Here is a 22,453-nt window from a genome sequence, read left to right as displayed (position 1 = left end):
GTTTTTATTCTTATAAAATGTCATACCAATTTGTTTAACTTATGCCTAATTTGATCTTTCAAGAGAATAACCATTTTATAATTTTTACTCATTACTGATTGTCCCAATATATTGATATTCCAAAAAACAAAAAAAAAAAAAAAATCTATAATAGATTACTTATTAAAAAATGTTTCATAAACTAATGGCCACTGGCCAACCGAGGAAGAGACGAAACTGTCGACACCATCCCGTAAATCTGTCGAAGATTCAAAAGAACCTAATCCACTAACCAAGAATTGTGGCTCCATGGGCGGGCCCAGGTTTAAGCCGGGGTTTCAAGTCCAGTAAGAATTTCAAACCTAAACCCAGTGCTTCAACAATCCAGTGAAGGACCATTCTCATACATATCCTTGCAATCAATTATTTCGTGGGTTAATTGCAATTACATAGACTTGATGTTGAGTTTGACGTTATTATACCAATACACCACCGCTGATGTTTTGAAAACTAGCCTTAAGTCGTTATTAAATTCCATAAGATAATATTTTCACCTTTGTTTATTTTTTATAAAAATTAGTTTCATTTTTTTTTCCTTTTTTTTTCCTTTTTCTTCTTCTGCTCTTTAGCTTTCTTTTAAATTCTAAACCCTAGTAAAAAAAACTTTTTTTTTGCTCTCCTTTTCTTATTATTATTATTATTTTTTTTTATTACAGGAAGTATCCTAACTAACTTGTACCCTGGAACAAGTATCCTAACTAACTTGTACCCTGGAACGACCAGGTAAATGCCTTAGTAGCTACCCGGCTATTATTTCCTTCTTCCTTCTCCCCTCATCTCTCTCTCTCTCTTCAATTTAAAACTGAATAGATCTGAAAAAAAAAAATAACTAAATCTGAAATCTATAAAACGAAAGTGGCTGATTTGTTTTTGTGTTGATTTAGTAGTGTGGGTGGCGGCTGCTGTGATTGTTTGGGAGTGAGGGGTAGGGCTTGGTAATGTTAGTGGAGGCTGCTATGGTGGTTTGTTGGTGATGGTAGGGGTTGCTGTGGGTATGAAGGGTTTTTGCTTTGTTGTGGGCTAGTTTTTGAATATAATAACCGCAAACTCAGCAACTAGTTTCAGTTTTTGAATCCTCCGGGGCTGTACATGCAATTAGCCCAATATTTCATGGTAAGAAACTAACAAAGGAATTACTTGGGAGATTTCAAGTTTAAAAATGCTTAGGATCATATACATACATGTATTGGAACAAATCAGTAATCAATAATCAGAAGATGAAGATGAGAAACCCGCAAGCTTAAACAATTGATTTCATAACCATAGCTATCAATGATCTGGTAACTAACTGTGTCGACGATGTGGCACAAGAAATCGTTGCATAGTAAAACAAAGAGGCCATGAATGACGAGTGAAGGAATATAAGTTCAGTTTTGAGTTATGTGAAACAAACAATCTCATATGTATGAGTTTGACATTCAATGTGAACTATTCCATAGAATGTGTGACTATGCAATAACTTGTATAGAGAGACTCATTTACCAGCAAGAGCTCAATCATACTTCAATTTATAAGTTACAAGGGATTCAAGAGAAACACAGGAATCCCAACAACCTATTTGATGCCTCACAGATTTACACAAGAAATAATTTCTCCATATAAACTAGTAAAACAAGGCCTTCATAAGATAGAACAACATAAATCAGATCAGACAGACAAATTCACATCTAAATATAAAATTATCGGAATTCATAGATGATTATCAACCAAACATAACAAACAGTACAGGTAAAAATATGATCGAAACGGTCCAAATGCATTTAACAATAATAAAAACATCCAAAATTACTCATAAAATCACAGTATTCAACCACTTAAACAAAAATATCATAAAATTACTAAATTCAAAAAACCTAAGCAGTGAGCACAACAGCCCCACCAGCTTCCTTAATCTTCTTCTCCGCATTCTTGGAGACAAGCTTGGCCTTAACGACAACAGGTTGATTCTCAGGCAAAACACCTTTACCCAAAACCTTAAAGTAACCGTACTGTGTGACGTCGATCAAAGGAACGTTGTCTTTGTTGGCTTTACTTTTGACATCTTCAGGAACCATGGACCAAAGCTTGTCGATGTTGACAATAGGACAATAAAACTTGTTACGAAGTTTATGGAAGTACCTCATGCCGACTTTACCGAAGTAACCGGGATGGTACTTGTCGAAGAGGATCCTGTGGTGGTGCATGCCTCCGGCGTTACCGCGACCGCCAGGGTGCTTTCTGTGCTTCCCGATACGACCGTGCCCGGCGCTCACGTGACCTCTCTTCTTCCTGTTCTTCTTGAACCTAGTCGTCATTTTTTCCCTTCACTCTTCTCCCTACCTGCTTGCTGCGGAGAAATGGCCTGTTGGAGCTGCGCACATTTGTGATTTAGGGTTTCGTATTTATATAGGGGAGCGCTGGTTAGAGAGTTTACAATTTTGCCCCTCCCCTTGGTTTTATGTTTTCCATTTTTCTTATTTAGAAATGTTTCTAAAATTAATAAATAAAAACATTTAGATATTTATAATATTATTTTATCAAAAAAGAAACAAATTTTGCAAAAAATTATTGAGAAAATATTTTGATGGAACTTGTATTTTACTTCGAAAATATTACCTACTGACCCATAAAAAAAAAATTAAGCAATTAATAAATAGAACAATGGCTGTAGTTGTTACTTCTAAGTTCTGACCTTCATCAAAATATCAAGTGGACAAATTTTGCAGTCACAAGAGTGGCAAACTGCGCATAATTAAAACTCATTTTTTCTTTCACCAAAAAAAAAAAAAAAAACTCATTTTTTCTTTCATGAATTCATTATTTGTTTCATCAAGGATTTTAGCCGATTGAATCCAAACATTCCTTCGATTATCCTAGTAATGACGATTTGAAATATTAAATATTCATCAATCAAAGAAAGAAAGATGAAAAGATTGAATTATTTGAAACCCTTCATTTATTTAAATAGAACAAATATAGATAGAATCAAACCAATTTCCTAAGGGTATACTTGAGAGTTTCATGGTAACAATTATGGAGGTAAACCACCGTACCGATTTTACCTCATAAACCATCGTAGCGGTTTTGAGGGGTTTTCAGTAGCGGTTTTTAAAACACCTAACCTACGCTTGAGAGTTTATTTTTCAATGATTCTGACAGTTTTTTAAAATAATAAATTTATATATATGCCCATAAAAATACCCTAGGTCCCCAACTTCAACCAATACTTGGGAGTTTTATTTTTTCAATTACATACAAGGTAAGGGTTCTTTATTTGTTTTTAATTTATTAATATTTTATAACTTCAAATGTGATAAAATCTTCTTATCCTTCTTCGCCATTCTTTGCAACATCTGAAATGATTGAAAAATTGTAACTCTACTTCTCCAAGAAAGCATCTAGAAATGAGATTTTTATAATTTTTTTTTTTTTATGCTTGCTTAAAATTATTTTCTATTTAATATGGTTGAAGATGCAAAAAACATATTAATAAACGAGTACAAATGTGCAGGTTCATGTGATAAATCATGTTATTAGGAGGGAGTAATCTAATTAGATGGGGCATAACACCATGGATTAATTATTAAGAGAGTACAAAGTATGGAGGGATATTTAATACTTAGTTTCTACCCATTGGAGATGGTCTACTTGTTACTAAAACAATTGCATAACTATAAAGTACAGAGGTATTCAATAACCGAATGGTGCACTAGATAAAAATAAAATTAATTAGGATCTACATCAACTAAATCACATAAAGTCAATATACTTAATAAGCAAGTATTCTTGTTTTCATATTCATTTGTACATAAGTAAGCAGCGCCGGATATAAGTGGTCATCACTAATAAAAAGCAACAGCAAAAACTCACTAAATCTAAAATATATATCTGAAAGTTTCTTCAAGCCAAACAATCAAAAAAACTAATAGCTATGGTAGGATTTACCTTGGTAAAGGAATTAAGTCGCTGCATTTTCAAGTATTTTCAGTAAGATACTCTTGCGGCGATGTGCTGGAAACAAGTAAATTACACGTAGCTTCATGGGATTTTCAAGAAGGAAAGTCTAAGCATGTAGTAACTTATCATCATCTTCGATCCCAATCTCAACTAAATGCTCCAACAATTCATTGTCCTTCAAAGAAGATTTATTAGCACACAACAGTAACACGTCACCTAGGTAATGTGTTGCCCTATCCATTGCACTAATAGCCTCTTTTATAGGATTGATGTCCTCTTTAACCTTGCATCTGTTCTTCAACTTGCGTGATGTAACTTCGGATTGGCAACCTGGTGAAGTCAAGTCATTCTCACTTCTTTCAACATTGACATCATTCAATGAAGCTTGATTTTGTGCTACCATGTTATCAATTTCCTCAACTGAATTAGGGCATTCTACATTGTTTTGAGATAAATGAGCCTTTTTTCTGTTCATCTCCCTAGGGGTGTCACCATCTCCCCCATTCACCCAATCTTTTCCAAAGAGCTCACATAACTTGTCGTAGTTATATACAGGCTTACTCCTCCATTCAACAACACTAGGATTTGACTATATAAAAATACACACATTCTAAGTAACAATATAATTTCTCCAACAAGCATATTTAAAGTGTATGTAAACAATTAAACAAGAACCCACCTCAATAAGTTTGTCTCACACTTCTAGTTCAGCATGCCATGTCAAAGTAGTTTGATCATATGCAAAACCGCTCAATCCATCCTTAAAAATATCAAGACAAGATGTCCATGATATCTTGATAAATTTCATGTGATTTTGGATCTTTTCTTTCTCCCATGCGATATTTGGAAACTCTTTTTTCATTGTTTGCAATATTTGGTCATGGGCTTGTGATGTGAAGGTCCCTCCCACACTGTTTCCTTGCACATGCTCATGCAAATAGGCACCAATGAGAGTATCATCCATTGATTAGTTCCAATGCATATTTGGATCTTTCTTCACAATGGGAGACATCACTTTCCTGTAAGGAGTAGTTATCCAAAAAAGAAAAAGTTTACAAATAAACATAATTTATATTAGGATTACGAATCTTACTTAATACAATACAAATGATAGCACTTATTATAAAGCAGTAATAAGAAGTCACCAGACCACATCACACCACTTAATGTCAACAAAGAATTACATTGAAAAAGTGTAATATCCCACTTGAGGTATGTATTTAAGATTTGCTGTATTAGTTAAAAGTTTATTGTTTCAACTTTAATTGAGTTTGTATGTTGAGTTGGTTGAATTATTGCCTTGAAATTGGTTGAGTTTTGGTGAAGATTGGAATCTTCGCCAGGGCGAAGGAGAAACTTCTCCGTGGCGAGGGAGGAGAGTGCACCCACGGGTAGGTTCTGCCCTATTTCGCTGAGGCGACGAAAAGTTCTTCGCCGCGGCGACGAGCCTAAGACAAAGTTTCTTGAGTTTTCTAGAGAATTCTTCTTTTGGGGCACAATGACCATTCTACCCCTAATTAGTAGGAAAAGTGGGGAGTAAAATGAAAGGAAATTTAGTAGAGATTGTGTTTGGATGGGGGTGTATTTGTAAAGAATCAAAGGATATAGATGGAATTTCCAAGGAAGAGCAAGGGCAAAATGGGAAAGGATGCTTATAATATGAACTAAAAAGGGTTAAGTGTAGAGAAACCCTTTATTTCTTCATTCCACCGCCTCTTCCATTTGCCCATTTTCTCTCAATTTCTCCATCCAATCTTCCAAGATTTCTAAGGGATTTAAGAGGGGTTTTGAGTAGAGATTTCATCTAAAGCATCCTAAGGTAAGGATTCATGCTTTAGATGTGAATTTTCTTATAATTATAGTGAAGTCTTATTTGGTTGCTGTTGTCCTTGTGGTTGTTTTGAGTTGTAGAGAAGAGACAAGACCACAAAGGGAAGGAAAAGTGCTAAAGAAGTCATCTTTGCACAAGGTAAGTAAATCCAACCAAGTTGAGTTTTGAATAAGCTTTGAGTAGAGACTTATTTTAATTATGTATGTACATGGTATACCTACTGAAAATTGAGATGAGATGTGTGCTTAGTCTTAGTAGTTGGGATTGATTAAATATGAGAAGTGTTGTTGATATGTGTATTGAGAATGGAGTTTGAGATGAAGTTTGAGAGATGTTGTGTAATCCTTTTTGGGAGTGCTTTTCTTGACAGGGATTATGAGTAATTGAGGGAGTTTTTCCCCAATTTGGATGGCTAGAAAAATGAAGTTTAGTAGTAATTTTCGTAGGGTGTTTATATGCACATGAGATGTTTGAGGAAATGCCTAAGTGAAATCTGCCCTGTCACTGCCGTAACTTTCTAAGTAATTTTTGAGTATCTTACGGTTCGAACTGGGCTGAGACCAAAACAGAGAAGTTGTAGCCCTGTTTCTAAGCTTTGAAACGAGACCAGAACCGTAGTAATCCGAGGTGTATAGCATAAGTTATGGCCGTTTTAGTGTGACTGGTGCAGAATGACTGTTTTGAGGAAATCTTGTAGTTGGCATTTCATTAGTGCATTAGGGAGCATGAGATAGCTCTACACCTTTGTTTATACACTTGAGAAGTAGCTTGAGATTTAGTATAGAATGTGAGTATAAGTTCTTTAAGAGTTAAGAGAATAGAGTAGGTTGTGCGATGGGGAACCCGTGAGTAATGGGTAGAGTATTCCCGCATGTACGCCGCATTGAGAGAGCGGCATGAGTATCAGATAGAGAAGTGGTGTAGCCCGTGAGAGTGCATGCGGATGAGGGCTATACCCGAGTACCCGAGAGAGAGATTATACACTCACATGGCCAAGGGTTCCGAATCCATGCATAACCGAGTCCGATTGGCTAGAATGAGTAGATGTCACGTAGAGTGGGAGCGAGTCCCGGCCGTGCCTCCGGTAAGATGGGGTCGTGACTTATGAGAGAGTTATTAGAAAAGAGTTCTAAGAGAAAGAGAAAGAAAGAAGTACCCAAAGAGAAATTGAATGAGAAGTTGTAAGGAAAGAATTAGAGAGAGAGTTACGGGGATAGATGAGTAGAGGATTTACTTACTGAGCATTATTTTAGTGCTCACCCCGTTGTTTTCCTATGTTTTGCAGGACCTAGGCGAGGACACTGTCGGATGGATGTCGGCATTCGAGAAGGAGTGGTTACACTGTCCCTTATGTTTTTGATGACTTTCGTATATGTTATACATTTTGTGTAAAAATGTATATGTTTGTAAAGAATATGTATATATGTTTAATAAAAGAAAATTTTGGGCCCAATTTCTTTATATTATTTTATATGTATTTCATTATAAGTGTTTGAGTAGTAGTGGCTATTACAAAAAGTACAACACAAATGTAATTGACATTTAATGCTGGTTCAAATTATATGCTTCCCACATTGCATTTGCTATTGAGTTTCGAATTAACTTTCCTTTTCTTGCATCTTCGTGATTATCTAAATTATGGTCATGGTTTGTATGCTCTATAGGTTCTTTAGCAATTTCCGCATCAACCTCGGCAATGAGACATTCACTCGGATCCACTCTCATCAAAAAATTATGAACTATGCAACAAGCAAACACAATTAGTTTTAGTGTTTGAATGTTGTACATCGATTCAGTCCCGCCTCCAATAATGGGGAAGCATTTGTTGAGTATAGCAAATGCTCTCTCTATTGCATTGTGTAATGAAGAGTGTCGATAATTGAATAGCTCACAAGCATTTCTAGGAGGGTTTCATTGTGAGTACTCTTTAATGTGATAACTCTCTCCTCTATAAGGCGTGATGAGACCACTTCGAAGCATGAAAGCCGCATCAACAAGATAAAATTTTCCTACATTACCATCTATATTGTCAACATAATAGTTCAAATATAAAACAAATTGAGTTTCTAAGTAATACCTATTGGAATATGGAGTGGATAATCTCGTGTGAGGGCATTTTTCATTATCCTAGAGTCAGAAGCAGTTCCTTCCCACCTAGTCAACACATGTGAATTTCAAGTCAAATGTGCAAGCAGCCAAAACATTCATAGTTGGATATTCCTTCCTACTACGATACCTGGCAACATGTACAACTAGTACTTTAACACGAACATACGTGTCATCTATTGCCCCAACACAATCGTGCCATTATTTATCTAATTAGGTAAAGGTAATAGTATAAATATTTAAAGTGTTGTGTTTGCAATGTACACATTAAAGTATGGATAGAATCTATTGTGGTTTTGTATTTCAAGTGGCACTTGGAGTCTATTTGGTTGTAAGATATATTTGTCCTCTAACTCTATGATTGCTTCAAGCACTTTATGAAAGTGACAACTGACTGTCTCACCTGAGCAATGGAAAAGCAATGAACACGTACTATGCCTAGTGTTTTGACCTATAATCCAAAGGAATTTAGCAATTCTCATTGAGTTGAATGAAGCCCCCCTTCCATTGCTAAAATTCTATAAAATTCTACAAATGTTGCGGGACTCATTCGAATCAAATATCGACCACTTGGTCTAGCAATACGTTGCATTATTTCATCCCGAATTATTCACTTTGCAAGTATATTGCACGATTAATTCTATTCAAACGTGAAGTAGTTCGTGTTGTGCTAAAACACATCCAACTAGTAGTAGAAACATCATATGAATATGATGTATACATGATCAAATCATCATTATTGAAGTCATCATGGTCAACCATCTAATAAATAAGAGCGAGCACACAACAAAAGATTTATTATCAAATGGTAAGTAACATGATCAAATCATCATTCTAATAAAATGTTTAGCCAAAGTGCATATAGAACCCTTCAAACCACCACTCCATAGAAACTTTATGCAGAAAATTTGTAAAGCATCAACTCTAAAGCAAAGATCCAAAGAAACATAAATCATAATATTGCTGCTGAAATGCAATCATAGTATGACCCAAAAACAAGTCTTCTTTATATCCATAATTTCACCCAAATAAAAAATCTAAATAAACTCCACACTCTATGTCATCTTCTAGGGATTAATTTTCAGCCTTCCAAGGATCAATTTTTTATTTGCATTTATGTTCAACAGCATCACACCAACAATCATGCACCATATGACCCATCTCAAAAAAAAAAAAAAAAAAAACACTTTTTAACTATCAAAATTCAAAAGGACCCCTATTAAAACCATGAATCCATTAAAAAATAACAACAATAACTAGAGGAAAAAAAATTAAAAAGAATAACTGTTTGCAAATCTAGGGCAAATCAAAGTAGTATCCGGGAATGAAATAAATTTTAAATTGCTTATAAATGTCCAAAAAAAATCAAGAATAGCCCGTCATTTCAGTCAATTATAAAGTACCCAATAATAAAAATCAAAAAAGGAAAACTTGAATGATTTTACCGGAGGATCCTTCCCTCATTTAAGCATATGTCATTAAACCCAAACAAAAAACGATAGAGAAAGAGAGAAACGCACCTTGTTGAGAGAATTGAAGAACCTAAAGAATGAATAATTGAATGAAAAGAAGTCAAGTCTTTTTCTCATTCCTTCTGTTTTGTGCATTTTTTTATCGGCAATAGTGATTTTTTGATATAATTGGGATAATTTTGTAGTGAATAGAGTATTTATGAAATAAAATTTTAAAACCAACCAAAAAACCCCTATTTAGGGGGGTTTTCAAAATCGGTACATAAAAAAATCTGGTAAATAATGGTTTTAGAACACTTTAAAACCAGTCTAATTAAATATCCCTTAATGTCCTAACTATTCATGGAATGTGAAAGACAGATGAATAACCATTTGCTTTCAGAAGAAATCAAAAAATTTCTTAAAAATCTTATAAGATCCAATCACTATCTCAGATAGTTATAACTTTATCTGAGTTCAAATTCCACTAAAAACCATAAATTGTTGAAGAAAGAAGAAATATTTCTTTTGCCCTTTCAAGAGATTGGAAAAAAAAAATAGTAGTTAAATATATTCAAGTTAATTAAGAATGACCCAAGGCCTAAAAATGTACTGCTTCTGAATACAACACTTATCATCATTTCTTGCCCAAACACATGAATGAAACAATTAATCTACAAGCATATTTATGGATCAGGCCAAGCCATTCTGGAAAAAAAAAAAGAAAAAAAGAAATTGGCCTCTTACTTCCCCATCACAAGCAACCGTAACATTTCAATAAACAAAAATACAATGTTTTAAAACCCAACCTGACCCGATTGGTTTAACTGGTTCAACTGAGACCCGGAAGCTTCAACGGGCCGAGTTTATATTTTTCTTGTTCACCCAAAACCCTAGGATTTGGGAGGATGATCGGCGAACAATTGACGGCTTAGATGTTGAGACTTTTGAAGAGAAAGTGCCGGTGAATGCAATGGTGGTGATGAAGTTGATTTCCGGTGAGTAAATCGACCGGAAATCGAACAAAACTGGCAGCAGCAACAACCGACTTTTTCTGGCGATTAGCAAGGCTAACATGGGTGGGGTGAGGTGAGTTTTTGTTGGGAGGAAGAGGGGAGTAATTTCTACGTAATGAGGAGGATTGTCAACGCCGACGTTGATGAGATCTGACTTGGAATGTCAACGCTTTGAGATCTGGTCGACATCAAACCTATTTCGACTAAATCTTGGGTATATTTTAAGAAGAATGGACTCAAGGGACGATTGAGATTGCATCTAAGGTGTCGCCGCCACCAACCAGTCGTCGGCCGATTTGTATTTGAAATGTATTTGCCAAATTTCAAACCTATAAGGACTTAATTTTATTTTTAAGGTATATTTGCTAAATTTTAAAAGTTTTTATCAACTGGACCAGGCAACTTTACTAGGTTTCACCTCGAGTTAGGTTTTAAAACATTGCAAAAATATGTAAAATTTCAAATCACATATAAGAGGTAGTATAGCATCTCTAGCCAGTCAAATTGCTATGATTTGACAAAATAATTATCAAATTTAAGTAACTCAAGACCTAAAAGTTCAAACAATGGACCAACCTTGCATTGATATCTGTATGAATTGCTATAACATGAGTTTCTTATAAAAATTTATCAACCAGTTGATACAAATTTTAACCAAAGCTAATGGCAATATCAAGAAATAATAGAACAAGCTATATTTGCCACATGAATTCTATTCTACAAACTAGCCAACTTATTCAAATTCAAGAACGGGCCTCTGCATCAACAATATCACCCACCACCCAAATTACCACGCCCTCCTTGAACCTAAAGGAATAGTATTAGACTCTGAAATCGAAGATCGGTGGGCAAAGCCTCCTCGCCCTCTGGAGCGGAAGTGTCCCCCAGAACCTACATAACAAGAACAAAATTGCTTATTATCCCAAAATACACTGTGCCATGAACTAAATCTAATTAAGGAAACAAAGTATTACCGCCAAAACTAGAACCAGAAGAACGTGCCAAGGATGATAATGAGGGGTTCACAATTTGTCCTGCCTCTTGCAAGATCTTGATTAGATCCCTAGCAAACTTTGCATTTGAATGTGTAAAAAAGGTAAAAGCAGTTCCTTTGGCCCCAGCACGACCAGTTCGGCCAATCCGGTGAACATAATCCTCAAGGCTGGATGGAAAATCATAATTGACCACACATTTTATATCCTTCACATCTACAGCCAATAAAGGTAGAAGTTAGGCCAAATAATGTTTGTTATACAGAACACTGAAGAAACATAAGCTACAAGACAAATCAAACTAGTTGAGCTTTACTCAAGTTTGGCTCGGCAAGAAGCTTGGTCAAATATCAACTGGGGAAGAATTAGCCAAATCAAATTTAAACTCAAGTGAGCTTTCCCTAAAGATTAGCATAATAAAAATCTCAATCAAAAAAATTCATAAGACAAGGTAACTGAACCAAGCTTGAGGAGTCAATGCTCAGAATGACTCAGCTCATATACAGCCCTAGAAAATGACAAAACCCCCTTATCCCTGCACCCCTAAGATCTGAGTGGTCAAATTTAACAAAACACATTCATCAAATAAATGTGCCCACCTTAACCTTGCAGGGATAAGGAACAGCTTCAACACCACCATTTTCCAATAAACGTATAAGCACATGTGAGTCAACCAGGCTGCCACAAAAAAACCAGCTACATAACCGTGGATGGGCAACAATAACTTCAAATATGTTACTTAAGACACGTGATGGAAGGAGCCATGGCATTTCAGGCAACTTGCGCAAAGAATATAACCGCATGTGAGCCAGCTTTTGACAATATTGTATCCCTCACACTAAAACAGAAAAAAAAAAAAATTCCCCGACAGACTGCAGTGGTCTGCATAATATTATGCCATAACTCTTCATGAAATCTTAGTCTATCACTCAGTAATATTACTATAATATGCACCACGTGTCCATGTAACAGGAGCTGCAAGAATAAGGTAGTACCCAAAGAGATATTTTACAGGATATTCTAGTAAATAAGAGAAACCAAAATGACTCTCATCCAACCTGTAAATTCCTTGAAGTAAAGGATCATGCTTATGGGTTAATAAAAAACAATCAAGAGCCATTAGGATGATGGCATGCCTCTTTGCACCCAGACCACAAATTATATTCCTAGGAAATTGGACAGCCCGGCAACTCGCTTTCAAGACCTAAAAGATTAGACCTAAAACTCCTAAAACACAGTGATCCTACCAAGACCCCGTGCAGCAACATCAGTAGCAGTCATTATAGGACTTCTTCCACTTCTAAATTCAGCGAGAACCCAATCCCTTTCAGCCTGGTTTTTATCACCATGAATGGACAGAGCCGGCCATCCATCCATTCTTAGTTGTCTTGTAATTTGGTCACACCCCTTTTTGGTTTCTGTGAATATTAGAATTCGATTCCCATCCATCGCTTCTTTCAGTAGTTTGATCAGCCTGCATAAGTTGAAAATGCTAAAAGATCAAATCAAGAAGCCAAAACCTCAAAATTTATCTTTTACAAGTTGCCAGGACAAACCTGTTGTACTTCTCTGACTCTGTCAGAACTTCAACAACTTGATTTATAGATTGGTTCGCTTTTAGATCTGTTGATCCAATGATTACCTAAACACCATCACAATTACAAGTAAATCGAATACACATGTTGGAAAAAATTTGAGAGTATATCCAATGTGCACAAGCAATACTATCATATGAAATCGCATACAACTACAACACAAACCTTGTATGGATTGCGCAGAAACTGCCTTGCTAGAGTTTCAACCTCCCTTGGCCATGTAGCACTCCAATACAAAGTCTGCCTATCAGGTCGGATCTGTAACAAGGGCACACAATTTGTATTCAGTTTAAAGCTCTTCTTCAAGCATGAATTCAATGCAATGCTAGTATAATTTCATATTAGTAAAAACCTCAGAAAATCATCTTTTTGACAAAATCATAATAACATAACGACCTTTAGAACAGCAGATGTCACTAGAATAAGCCAGTGAAGAAATATTGATATATCAGTAATATATAACCAATTTAATAGCACCTAGTGCTTAGTGACAAACCTTTAAACAAATTTGTTCCACAGTTTATGTAGTATTTACTAAGCAGGTTCTCCCTTGTACAAGTGAACGTTTTCTTTGTACAAACAAGCATTTTCTTAGAAGTTTTAGGGCAAGGAAACCTATCCTGGTCCCATGCTTACAACGAAGAACGAAATTCTAAGTTTTGAGTTCAACTTATTTAGTTCATCAAATCCATCAGAAAGTAGTGGGAGGGTAAAATACACTCTATGTAATAGATGGTATACTAACACTAAGACTAAGAGACCTATAATTGGGGAGCTTTAGCTTAAAAATTAAATAACTCAGGGACAGGTTTTACATGAAATTTTACTTGGTTATCTTTTAGACTATAGATTAGAAACCTAAAAGATACTTTACAGCAGACAATTGCTACAGTTAAAGACACAGAGAATAGAGAGCTGATAAATGTTTAAGAGAATTCTCCAACTGTTATCAAGCTGAACTTAAGGAAGGAGAAGTGAGAAATAGAAGTACCTGAGCAACAATTTTCCTTATCTGAGGCTCAAATCCCATGTCCAACATCCGATCAGCCTCATCCAACACAAGGTAAGTCACTCTTCGCAAGTTTGTGTGTTGAGCATCCAACATATCTATCAGTCGACCAGGGGTTGCAATGACAATTTCAACACCTGGAAAAAACTCAATTGCATATCAATTAATTACTCTGCTAATTTGGCAATGAAGTCATCTACAGAAAAATAAATCTATTCTCAAAAGAAGCCGACAAATACCTCTTCGAAGATCACGAATTTGTGGCCCTTTAGGAGCACCACCATAGATGCAAGTACTTCTAATACCTGCCCGTAACCCAAATTTCAGAGCTTCTTCTTGTATTTGAACAGCTAATTCTCTAGTAGGTGCTAATACTAACACAATAGGACCTTCACCTTGAACTGAACAATCACAGCGAAAACATACCAAATTAGCCAATAACTTTCGTAAAACTCAACAAAAGAAAGAACCAGTGTGTAAGAAATTCTAACCCAATCTTGGCTGAGCACTGACATGAACCAAAGCAGGTAACAGATATGACAAAGTTTTGCCCGAACCAGTCTCTGCAATGCCAACTAAATCTCTACCCTTCAAAGCCATAGGCCAACCCTGAGCCTGAATGGCCGTTGGCTCAACAAATCCTAATTTTGCAATGACCTCTAGGCAGTAATCTAACAAATGAAATCACAATAAAAATTAGGGAAAACAAATATGACAATAATAAAAAGCTTGATAGAATTAAAATGGGCGACATGTACCAGGGAAATTCGCCTCGTGAAACATCCGAATCGGCCTAGGAACATCATGACCTTCAATGGTAATCTCCCTCCTAGCACGATACATCTTAACCTCCGTTTCCGTCATCGCACGTACAGAAGGGCTTTCAACATAGAAGTTCTTCTCAAAAGGAACTAAATTTCCGAAATCTTGTTTCGGAAGCGAAATATTATCCAAGTCATCCCGATAAGAACCACCACCATGTCTACCTCCTCTTCCACGAGCTCCACCAGCTCTACCACCACCGCGGCCCGAGTCAAAGCCTCTCCCTCCACTGTCACGACCACGTCCACCGCCTCTTCTATCTGAACTATGGCCTCTACTACTACTAAATCCCCTTCCACCGCCGCCACGACCAACATCGAATCTACCGACTGGTTGATACACACCGGAAACGGATCCGCCAGCAACTCCAGGACCTTTTCCAGAAAAACCAGCTGCCGGCGGAGGACCCCCGTACGGAGAAGGCCCGTCCCGGCCCATTGGCCCAATTTGAGGTGGTGGGCCCATTAAATCGCTGCAAGTAAGTAATTAGATGGCGTAAGTTTTAAATTAGAGTAAAGTACGAACTAGATCTGGATAACCGAAGAACTGATTAAAAGCTTTACCTACGCCGTTGACGGTAAGAGTCGGGGTCGGCATATCTGTGATCGTACGGATTCATCGTAAACTAACTGTGGTTGACGAACTTCTGAAAAAAGAATAAAAAAATATACTTTGCCTCTTGCGCTGTTCTTCGAAGCGCTTGAGGATGAAGAGAAGGTGCGCGTTAATTCCTCTTGGGAGGGAAAATATCTGTGAATATATAGACACACGCGGCAATAGCTTTTACTTGGGTTGGGTCTAAAGGATAATGGGCTGAAACAGCCCATTAGGTAGTGAAAGCCCACCCTTGAACCTGGGCCCTAAAGGCCCAAACCACATGGCATGAACCACCAAAATGGCAAGGAATTGACCAATCCTTGTTTTACTATTACTAATGTGTTTCGTTTTTATAAAATAATAATACTGTATTATTGTTATTATAAATTTAATTATTTAAGACCAATATAACATTATTTTTTTACAAAAAAAAAAAAAAAATACTAATTTATCGAAATTAACCGTCTAATGGTCTTAATTTTTTCGATATAGAGGTCCAATATAGTATCTAATTACAATAAGAAGAAAATATATAAGGTTTGAAAATGTAACGACTAATGACCATCACATTAATATCGATGTTGTCCATTTTTATCTTACAAAATATTGTTCGTCTCCTCATCCTCTGTTAAGATCATGTGTGGTTCCAAATCATCAAATAAAGATATGTAGGAGTTGAGATCAGTATAACCATGGGCATTATTTCTACAGTTCTATTTGTTCAATTGATCTAAGGGCTGCTTCTACTTATACAGAAATATTCTTGTACATTGGAGCATGCATTTCAGCTCCGATCAAACTTGCCTGAAAAGCATAAACATTCGAAGAAGTTTCGCTGAACGGCACGAGAAATCTGTAGCCTTCTAGGTCTAGAAGGCAACGATGAATGAACCTCTGCTACCTCTTGACCCTCCTGAACCTTCTTCCCATCATGAACAATGCAGACCTCACAATGGTCCGGAGCATTCTTTTTGACGAATTCTCCTTTTCCCAACTTTTTCCTTAATGGCCTAACAAAAGAAGAAGCGACCACCTCATAATTTATTAATTTTTTTTTTTTCCAAATTCAATATATCAAACAAGCAAGAGATCGATCATCGACATCATAAAGAAAATGAAGGAAACTTTAGTTGTACCTGGAATAAGGTGGACGTTTTCTTCCCACGACAAGGATGGTAATGTTGAGAACAGAAATGAGATCAAGAATTGCTTTGGCTGTCACATCGCTCTCAATGAGCATTGTCTCGGCCGTCACCTGCGTTACAGGGGAAATGAATCTAGTAATGTCAATTTTCATGGTGCTTTTGGGATTTGGTTATAGTTTGCAACCCAGAGTGGGTAACGGATCACCTTGGCGTCAGTACACAGACGGATGTATTTATGCAAGAGGTTTCTTCTTCTGTTATTCTCTTCGTTGATATAAACCCTCACCTGCTCGGCGTTCAATTGACTCCTTGCTAATCTTCCAACTATCACAAACAATTCAACACACCAAATAAATTTAATACATAGACTTACATCATACGCCCAATAAAGGAGGGCAATATCTTTATTTAACGCTTGCACGTCACATATTTCTATCAAATTTCTTCTTAGTGAGTAGTAGATGTGGTGTTTCTAGCAGATCCAATATCACTGGCCTAATCAGATTGCCATTGCGTCAGCTGATACCGCGCTTGTATTTTTGTATTATCTTGACTCTTGAGAGTGGTTATTATGCGGGTTGATGTGGCAAAGGCATTTTTAGTCTTCCAAAAATTAGACGAAACACCAATTTCATCACCTCTGAAAATCGGGAATGGAGGTTAATTTTTGTTTTTTTCTTATATCTAGATTGTTGGTGACAGAAGAGGTGAATGATCAGCCAGCCTAACAGTAGTTCTTTTGCAAAAACTTACACACATAATGTCCAGAAAGAATGAGAAAACTTACTGTAAGAATCTAAATTAATCAACAGCAGGAGAAGAAATCCATTGTTTACCTGGTGTGTTGATGTAAGTTATACGAGGAAAAACATGGACAAGAAAAACGCGAGCTCCGGGAGAAACAACATGATCAAGAGCCCATTTGAGGACATGTAAATCATCTTTGCCAACAGCCACATAAACATCAGTGGAAGTAGCACCAGTTGTAGTAACGCTCAAGCTATCTTCTCCTATCTCCACAATCTCCGGTGACATAATTCTTGCACTACAATATTGCTGTTGCATAGAGTCTGCCGGCATATACTTATCTTCTTCTTCCATAATTAAAAATTTTCTTTGGCTGTCTTACTCTCTCTCTCTTTTCCTCACACACAAAACATAAAGCCGTTAAGAACAAAAAATAGTAAAGAGAAAATAGAGGGTGTAGAGGTAGATATGGAGCGAAGATAACAAGATTTTGGTGTTAGTGCGTTGGCAGTTTTATAAGGAAGAAGTCGTTACTCTCAAAGCCCACAAAAGCAAAAAGAAAAAAAGAGAGATTCTCTTTTGTCAAGGTTTGCAGGCTATTGGATAGGTCACAAACCACTCTTTCTCTTTTTCCATTTTTATTTTTTTTTCTCCCCCATTTGTCTAAGTTTTTAGCAATAGTGGGGTGGGGGATTATCGTAGCAACTAGGAAATCCTCTGCAGTGTGCAGAGTGTTGAGTGTCCCCATAATTATTACAGAAAATGTGCTTCACATTTCAATCACAAATTGTAAAAAGAAATGTTGATTGGTATTTTGATATTTTCTTTCTTTCTAGTGCTCTGTCGCCATCTAAAACGTTTATCATCCAAGTGGTGCATGTGAAATGAAGATGGGTCTATCTCTATAATTCATTTTGATCAAACCTTGTTTAGATCTATGTGGAGGAAAACTTATCTTTTAGTTTGTGTTGGTAGATTTTTAGAAGATAATGATCATTCACTCACTGTCTGTGTATGTAAATACTCAAAAGAAAAAAGAGGTATTGTCTATTTCCTTGCGTAACTTTTCCACAGACATAATGAGCTAAGAAACTGAAGGTTGGGGAAGGCCCATACTACGAAGATGAAAGGACTTCTCGTCACCGCCATTTAAACTGAAAAATTTGTCCATTGAGAACACAGATTGATTTAGTGGTGAGAACTGAGAAGTAGCCAGTCTTTTAGATAAAATCACGAATTGCCATTTTTTATTTTTATTTTAGAGGCCTTGGCAGGTTGACGTTAACGGCTGTAGTTTGCTTTTTTGAAAGTAAAAAAAAAAGTCACTGCACTTACGTGAAAGTGAGCAACGTGTTTAAAACTAGAGTAAATCCAATTTTTTCACCCAAGGTTTTGCCTTAACGACACTTTTCTATCCAAAAAAGTTTTAAAATATCATTTTTGTACCCAAAGTTAATATTTTTTTAATATCTAAAATACACTTTACTTTTTCAGCCTATATTCGACGAATTACCAGGAAATCGATGGATCGAATTGTGATAACTGATTGAATATTTATCACCAGAATAAACTGAAAATCAACTAAGAACATAAAACCTTAGTTTTACGAAGGCTGATAATCGACGAAAAATCAAGTGTCGAAATGAGAAGGGTTTTATAGAGAGAAGACCGGAGGTTTAAATGGTGGTGACAGAGAGAATTTTGTCTATCGAAATTGACTTTGGTTAGTAACTGAATATTAATATTTTGAAACCTTTTTGTGGAAAAAAATCGTTTACTCTTTAAAATTTTAATGTTCATGTCACTAAGAGCATCTTCAAATGACTTTTTAAATGATCAAAACTCTTTATTATAAAGAGTTTATATATAAAAACAAGAGTTCAACAGACTCTTTATTCTTTAAATATAAATTAAATAGTGAATTTGACTCTCCACATTTAGAGAGTCATAATTCACTCTCTATCCTAATTTTAAATACTAAATTATAAATTTCTATGCATTTTATTTATGATTTATCTCTCCTATTAAGTTTTTTTCTTGAAAAAACATATTTTCTCTCCTAAAATTGAAAGAGTCTATTGGATTTGAATAAAAAATTTATTTTTTATATTTAAAAATCAATAAAGATACTCTTTATTTATATGAAATATACTCTTTAAAATAAAGAGCACAATTAAAAATACTCTAAGTATTAACATGATGCTCCATTGAACGCGTACTATCACAATCAAATTATAAGGCTTCTTACAACTCATTCTGTACCGAACTCATTTCAATTGATTTTTTTCATTATTTATGGGAATTTAGGATATTTTATTCTTCATGATATTCAACTTTAAATCCTTTTCTCTATAAATAAATTAAAGTATTTATAGGTGTCAATTAGCAGATGTTAAAAATTGTTATCTTCATATAAATTTTAACATAGTGATAACATATATTCAGTGTATTTTACTCTATTATAATGTTTACATATAAACTACATTGTTTATAAAGATAAACTTTTATTTTTGTAATAACTAAAAAGAGTAAACAACATTTTCCCACCCGAGGTATAGCAAAATGACAAGTTGGATACCCCTGGTTTCATTTATTCCAGATTCTTACTCTTAAAGTAACACCGGTAATTTGGTGGTGATGGGGTTGGCTTTTGGGCAGTATCTGGATGAGGACTTTAATCGAGCAAGTTATGGCACTAATTTGGGCTTCGATTTTCGACGATTGGGGAATCACCAATGGCCAAAAAACACATCACAATAATTATATGATGGTGAAGAAGTTGGTGGTGAAGTTTGGAGAGCTCAATTGTACCCAAATCAATCGGAAAAAGCTTAAGAAGTAACCTAATCTCACTAGGGGTGTTAAAAAAATGCAGAAATTGAATCGAACCAAATTTCCGGTTATCTGAAAAAACCGGTTCGATTTAAAAAAACTAAAAAACTGAATTTTCGGTTCGGTTACCAGTTTGAGAGAATATGGGAAACGGTTAACTGAAACCGATTTTACTAACCAATTTATTATAAAAAAATATATATTAAATTAAAATATAACATAAAAAATATGGTTTATTATAAAAAAATATTAAATTAAAATATAACACAGAAAATATAGTTTATTATAAAAAATATTAAATTAAAACCGGTTTTGAACCGGTTAATCGGATTTTACTAACTAGTTTTTTGGTTAACCGAAAAACCGATTTTCCCCTTAACCGGTTCAATTTAGGTTCAAGAAAATTTGTGAACCGAAAAACCGTTTGGTTCTCAAAATCAGTTAACTGATTTTGAACACCCCTAAATCTCACAAGTTGGCGAGAATGGAGGTGGTCAAAGACGATGAGCAAATTGGCAAGTGAATGAATGAGTTTTGTAGAGAATGTTTTGAGTAGTTCAACAATGGTTTCGGAAGTGATTTTGGATTTCGAAATCGGCCGAAAAAAGTCAAAAACTATCAGCTTGGACACTGCTAACATGAGCTTACCTCCCGCCAAAGAAAACGCCATGCTAAAGTGCGCATCGCTACAATGTATATGACATTTTAGCAAACGGTATTACTTGATGGTTATCTGGAATAAATGAAACCAAAAGTATCAACTTACCATTTTGCTAAACCTCGGGTGGGAACATGTGGTTTACTCGATTAAAAACGTTAAAACAATTAACCTAAAGCATCCTAATTTTCACAAATGTTGTGGGTAAGTTATGGAATAAATAACAAGTAAATTTTAGGAAGCACTAACCTATTGAGCCATACATAATACAATATTTATTGGTTTTTGTGGTGGCCTCTTAAGCCTGCCCTTCCAAATATATTATGTACATGAATCGTTGAACTCTAGAGCAGCCCCAGTCTGACTTAACTGAACATCAATGACAATATTATCTGTTTTCAAAATCCTTTTATTTATGGCGGAATTCTTGGTTCATCCTCCGGTTTGTTAAAATTGGATAAAATAATTTCGTCAATGTTGCAGTAAACATTGACCTGCACTTGGGCGTGGTCCACAATTACAAGCAGAGGAGCGATAATAGTATTTAAAATAATAAAGGAGGATGATGTTCATCTTTGCTCAACATTATGGTATGTGTGCTGTCATCATTCTCTATAAATTGTTTGTTTGTTTTCCTTGTAAATTATGTTAAAGATGTTTGTTCCACTACTTTTATTGTATTGCTTCTTGCACTTTTCACTTCAGTAATTGATCCAACCCAGTTCTCTGCAATGAAACATGTTATGCCTAGAAAAATAGGACTGACGCAGAGCCCAGTTAGCATAAATGGTCAAAGTCTAGGTAGATCCTACAACCGTTCAGGCACGGCCATGTCGCATGCTGGCTTGAGCAGCATGTTTCTGCCAGTGCAGTGGGTGCACGCCAGACTGTTGAGAGGCTGGAGACCGTCCACGTGTCCAATTCCTACATGAAACGAGGAAATCACGCGAGTAGGTGAATAACGGGACGCAAAGAAGGATTTGCATGATACCTGACCCCTTTTTACGGATTCAGTAATCATTACCTCAATGTATCCCATTATAAATAGAGATCTTCTCTCCCGTTTATGGGATTCGCTCATTTTCACTCTTGATTAGATAGTTTCACTCTGTAATAGCTTATTCTCTCTCTCATTGGTATTCTCAATACCCAAAGTCAGCTCGCTAAGCCGTGACCTTATCCTTCAAATATAAATACAATATCAGTTGACATAGGATTCGCTTGTTTAAGCATCCGAACCACTTTAAACATTGTCTTTCCATCATTTACATTCTCAATCCCCCATTCACGTGTGTCTTCTGGGTCAACTCAGCATTTCACACATGCATTTAGTTGGTGTCAAAATCACGCATCAACAAAACATGTCATCAATTCCTTGCACATTTGCACTACGCCATTTAATGATGAGAATTTGATAAACATGATTAAAGCTAAAATTGGGTGTTTGAAGAAAGTGGATTGTGGAGGAAATCCAATAATGATAAGTATTAATTTACATCTCACTATGAAGTTGGCTTCCTATTTATATCGAACACTTGGGATGCAATTTGCCATAAAATAAGATGGACCCAAAATTCCATTCAATTTATGCTGCCTACTATTCTTTCTGTTTTCTAGCAAAGCAGTCATATCATAGTTGTCAAATTATGTTGTTCAATTTACTAACGTTTCTGTTAA

The 22,453-nt window shown here is 35.7% G+C and overlaps 3 protein-coding genes across 5 annotated transcripts; all 3 read right to left on the bottom strand.

Moving 5' to 3' along the window:
• Nucleotides 1–1,776: 1,776 nt before the first annotated feature.
• LOC116119615 (60S ribosomal protein L27a-3-like) lies at nucleotides 1,777–2,408 on the bottom strand. Its single transcript, XM_031405560.1, has one exon. It carries the CDS (start codon nucleotides 2,331–2,333, stop codon nucleotides 1,893–1,895), a length of 441 nt encoding a protein of 146 aa, XP_031261420.1. The 5' UTR covers nucleotides 2,334–2,408; the 3' UTR covers nucleotides 1,777–1,892.
• Nucleotides 2,409–10,931: 8,523 nt separating this feature from the next.
• On the bottom strand, nucleotides 10,932–15,508 carry LOC116119607 (DEAD-box ATP-dependent RNA helicase 30-like). 3 transcript variants are annotated; one of them, XM_031405548.1, is made up of 10 exons: nucleotides 15,361–15,508; nucleotides 14,734–15,269; nucleotides 14,467–14,646; nucleotides 14,215–14,376; nucleotides 13,958–14,112; nucleotides 13,132–13,224; nucleotides 12,928–13,013; nucleotides 12,619–12,845; nucleotides 11,354–11,587; nucleotides 10,932–11,270 (listed from the first exon to the last, which is right to left on the bottom strand). In XM_031405548.1, exons 1-10 carry the CDS (start codon nucleotides 15,414–15,416, stop codon nucleotides 11,167–11,169), a joined length of 1,833 nt encoding a protein of 610 aa, XP_031261408.1. In that variant the 5' UTR covers nucleotides 15,417–15,508; the 3' UTR covers nucleotides 10,932–11,166. The 3 variants fall into 3 exon arrangements, 2 of the variants coding, with proteins under 2 accessions (XP_031261408.1, XP_031261409.1); XM_031405549.1 differs by lacking the exon at nucleotides 10,932–11,270 and adding an exon at nucleotides 11,971–12,049 and having other exon boundaries at nucleotides 11,409–11,587; XR_004126414.1 differs by lacking the exon at nucleotides 10,932–11,270 and having other exon boundaries at nucleotides 11,518–11,587; nucleotides 11,971–12,845.
• Nucleotides 15,509–15,894: 386 nt separating this feature from the next.
• Nucleotides 15,895–17,899, bottom strand: LOC116119627 (U-box domain-containing protein 33-like). The gene is made up of 4 exons (XM_031405575.1): nucleotides 17,376–17,899; nucleotides 16,745–16,863; nucleotides 16,531–16,649; nucleotides 15,895–16,404 (listed from the first exon to the last, which is right to left on the bottom strand). Exons 1-4 carry the CDS (start codon nucleotides 17,638–17,640, stop codon nucleotides 16,179–16,181), a joined length of 729 nt encoding a protein of 242 aa, XP_031261435.1. The 5' UTR covers nucleotides 17,641–17,899; the 3' UTR covers nucleotides 15,895–16,178.
• Between the last annotated feature and the right edge of the window lie 4,554 nt (nucleotides 17,900–22,453).

This window comes from Pistacia vera, unplaced genomic scaffold (assembly GCF_008641045.1).
Source record: "Pistacia vera cultivar Batoury unplaced genomic scaffold, PisVer_v2 Contig897, whole genome shotgun sequence".
Lineage (NCBI taxonomy): Eukaryota > Viridiplantae > Streptophyta > Magnoliopsida > Sapindales > Anacardiaceae > Pistacia > Pistacia vera.
The sequence above is the reverse complement of the archived record's forward strand: the minus strand, read 5'-3'. Positions and strand labels throughout refer to the sequence as shown.

Excerpts from the sequence above, each read along its gene's own strand:
- LOC116119615 (XM_031405560.1), bottom strand. The coding sequence starts at position 2,333 with ATGACGACTAGGTTCAAGAAGAACAGGAAGAAGAGAGGTCACGTGAGC.
- LOC116119607 (XM_031405548.1), bottom strand. The coding sequence starts at position 15,416 with ATGAATCCGTACGATCACAGATATGCCGACCCCGACTCTTACCGTCAA. Across the intron at positions 15,270-15,360 it reads TCTTACCGTCAACGGCGTAG|CGATTTAATGGGCCCACCAC; the intron begins GTAAAGCTTTTA and ends ACTTACTTGCAG. Across the intron at positions 11,588-12,618 it reads TGTTGCTGCACGGGGTCTTG|ATGTGAAGGATATAAAATGT; the intron begins GTAGGATCACTG and ends TATTGGCTGTAG.
- LOC116119627 (XM_031405575.1), bottom strand. The coding sequence starts at position 17,640 with ATGGAAGAAGAAGATAAGTATATGCCGGCAGACTCTATGCAACAGCAA. Across the intron at positions 16,864-17,375 it reads AACTTACATCAACACACCAG|TTGGAAGATTAGCAAGGAGT; the intron begins GTAAACAATGGA and ends TGTTTGTGATAG. Across the intron at positions 16,405-16,530 it reads AAACGTCCACCTTATTCCAG|GCCATTAAGGAAAAAGTTGG; the intron begins GTACAACTAAAG and ends TTCTTTTGTTAG.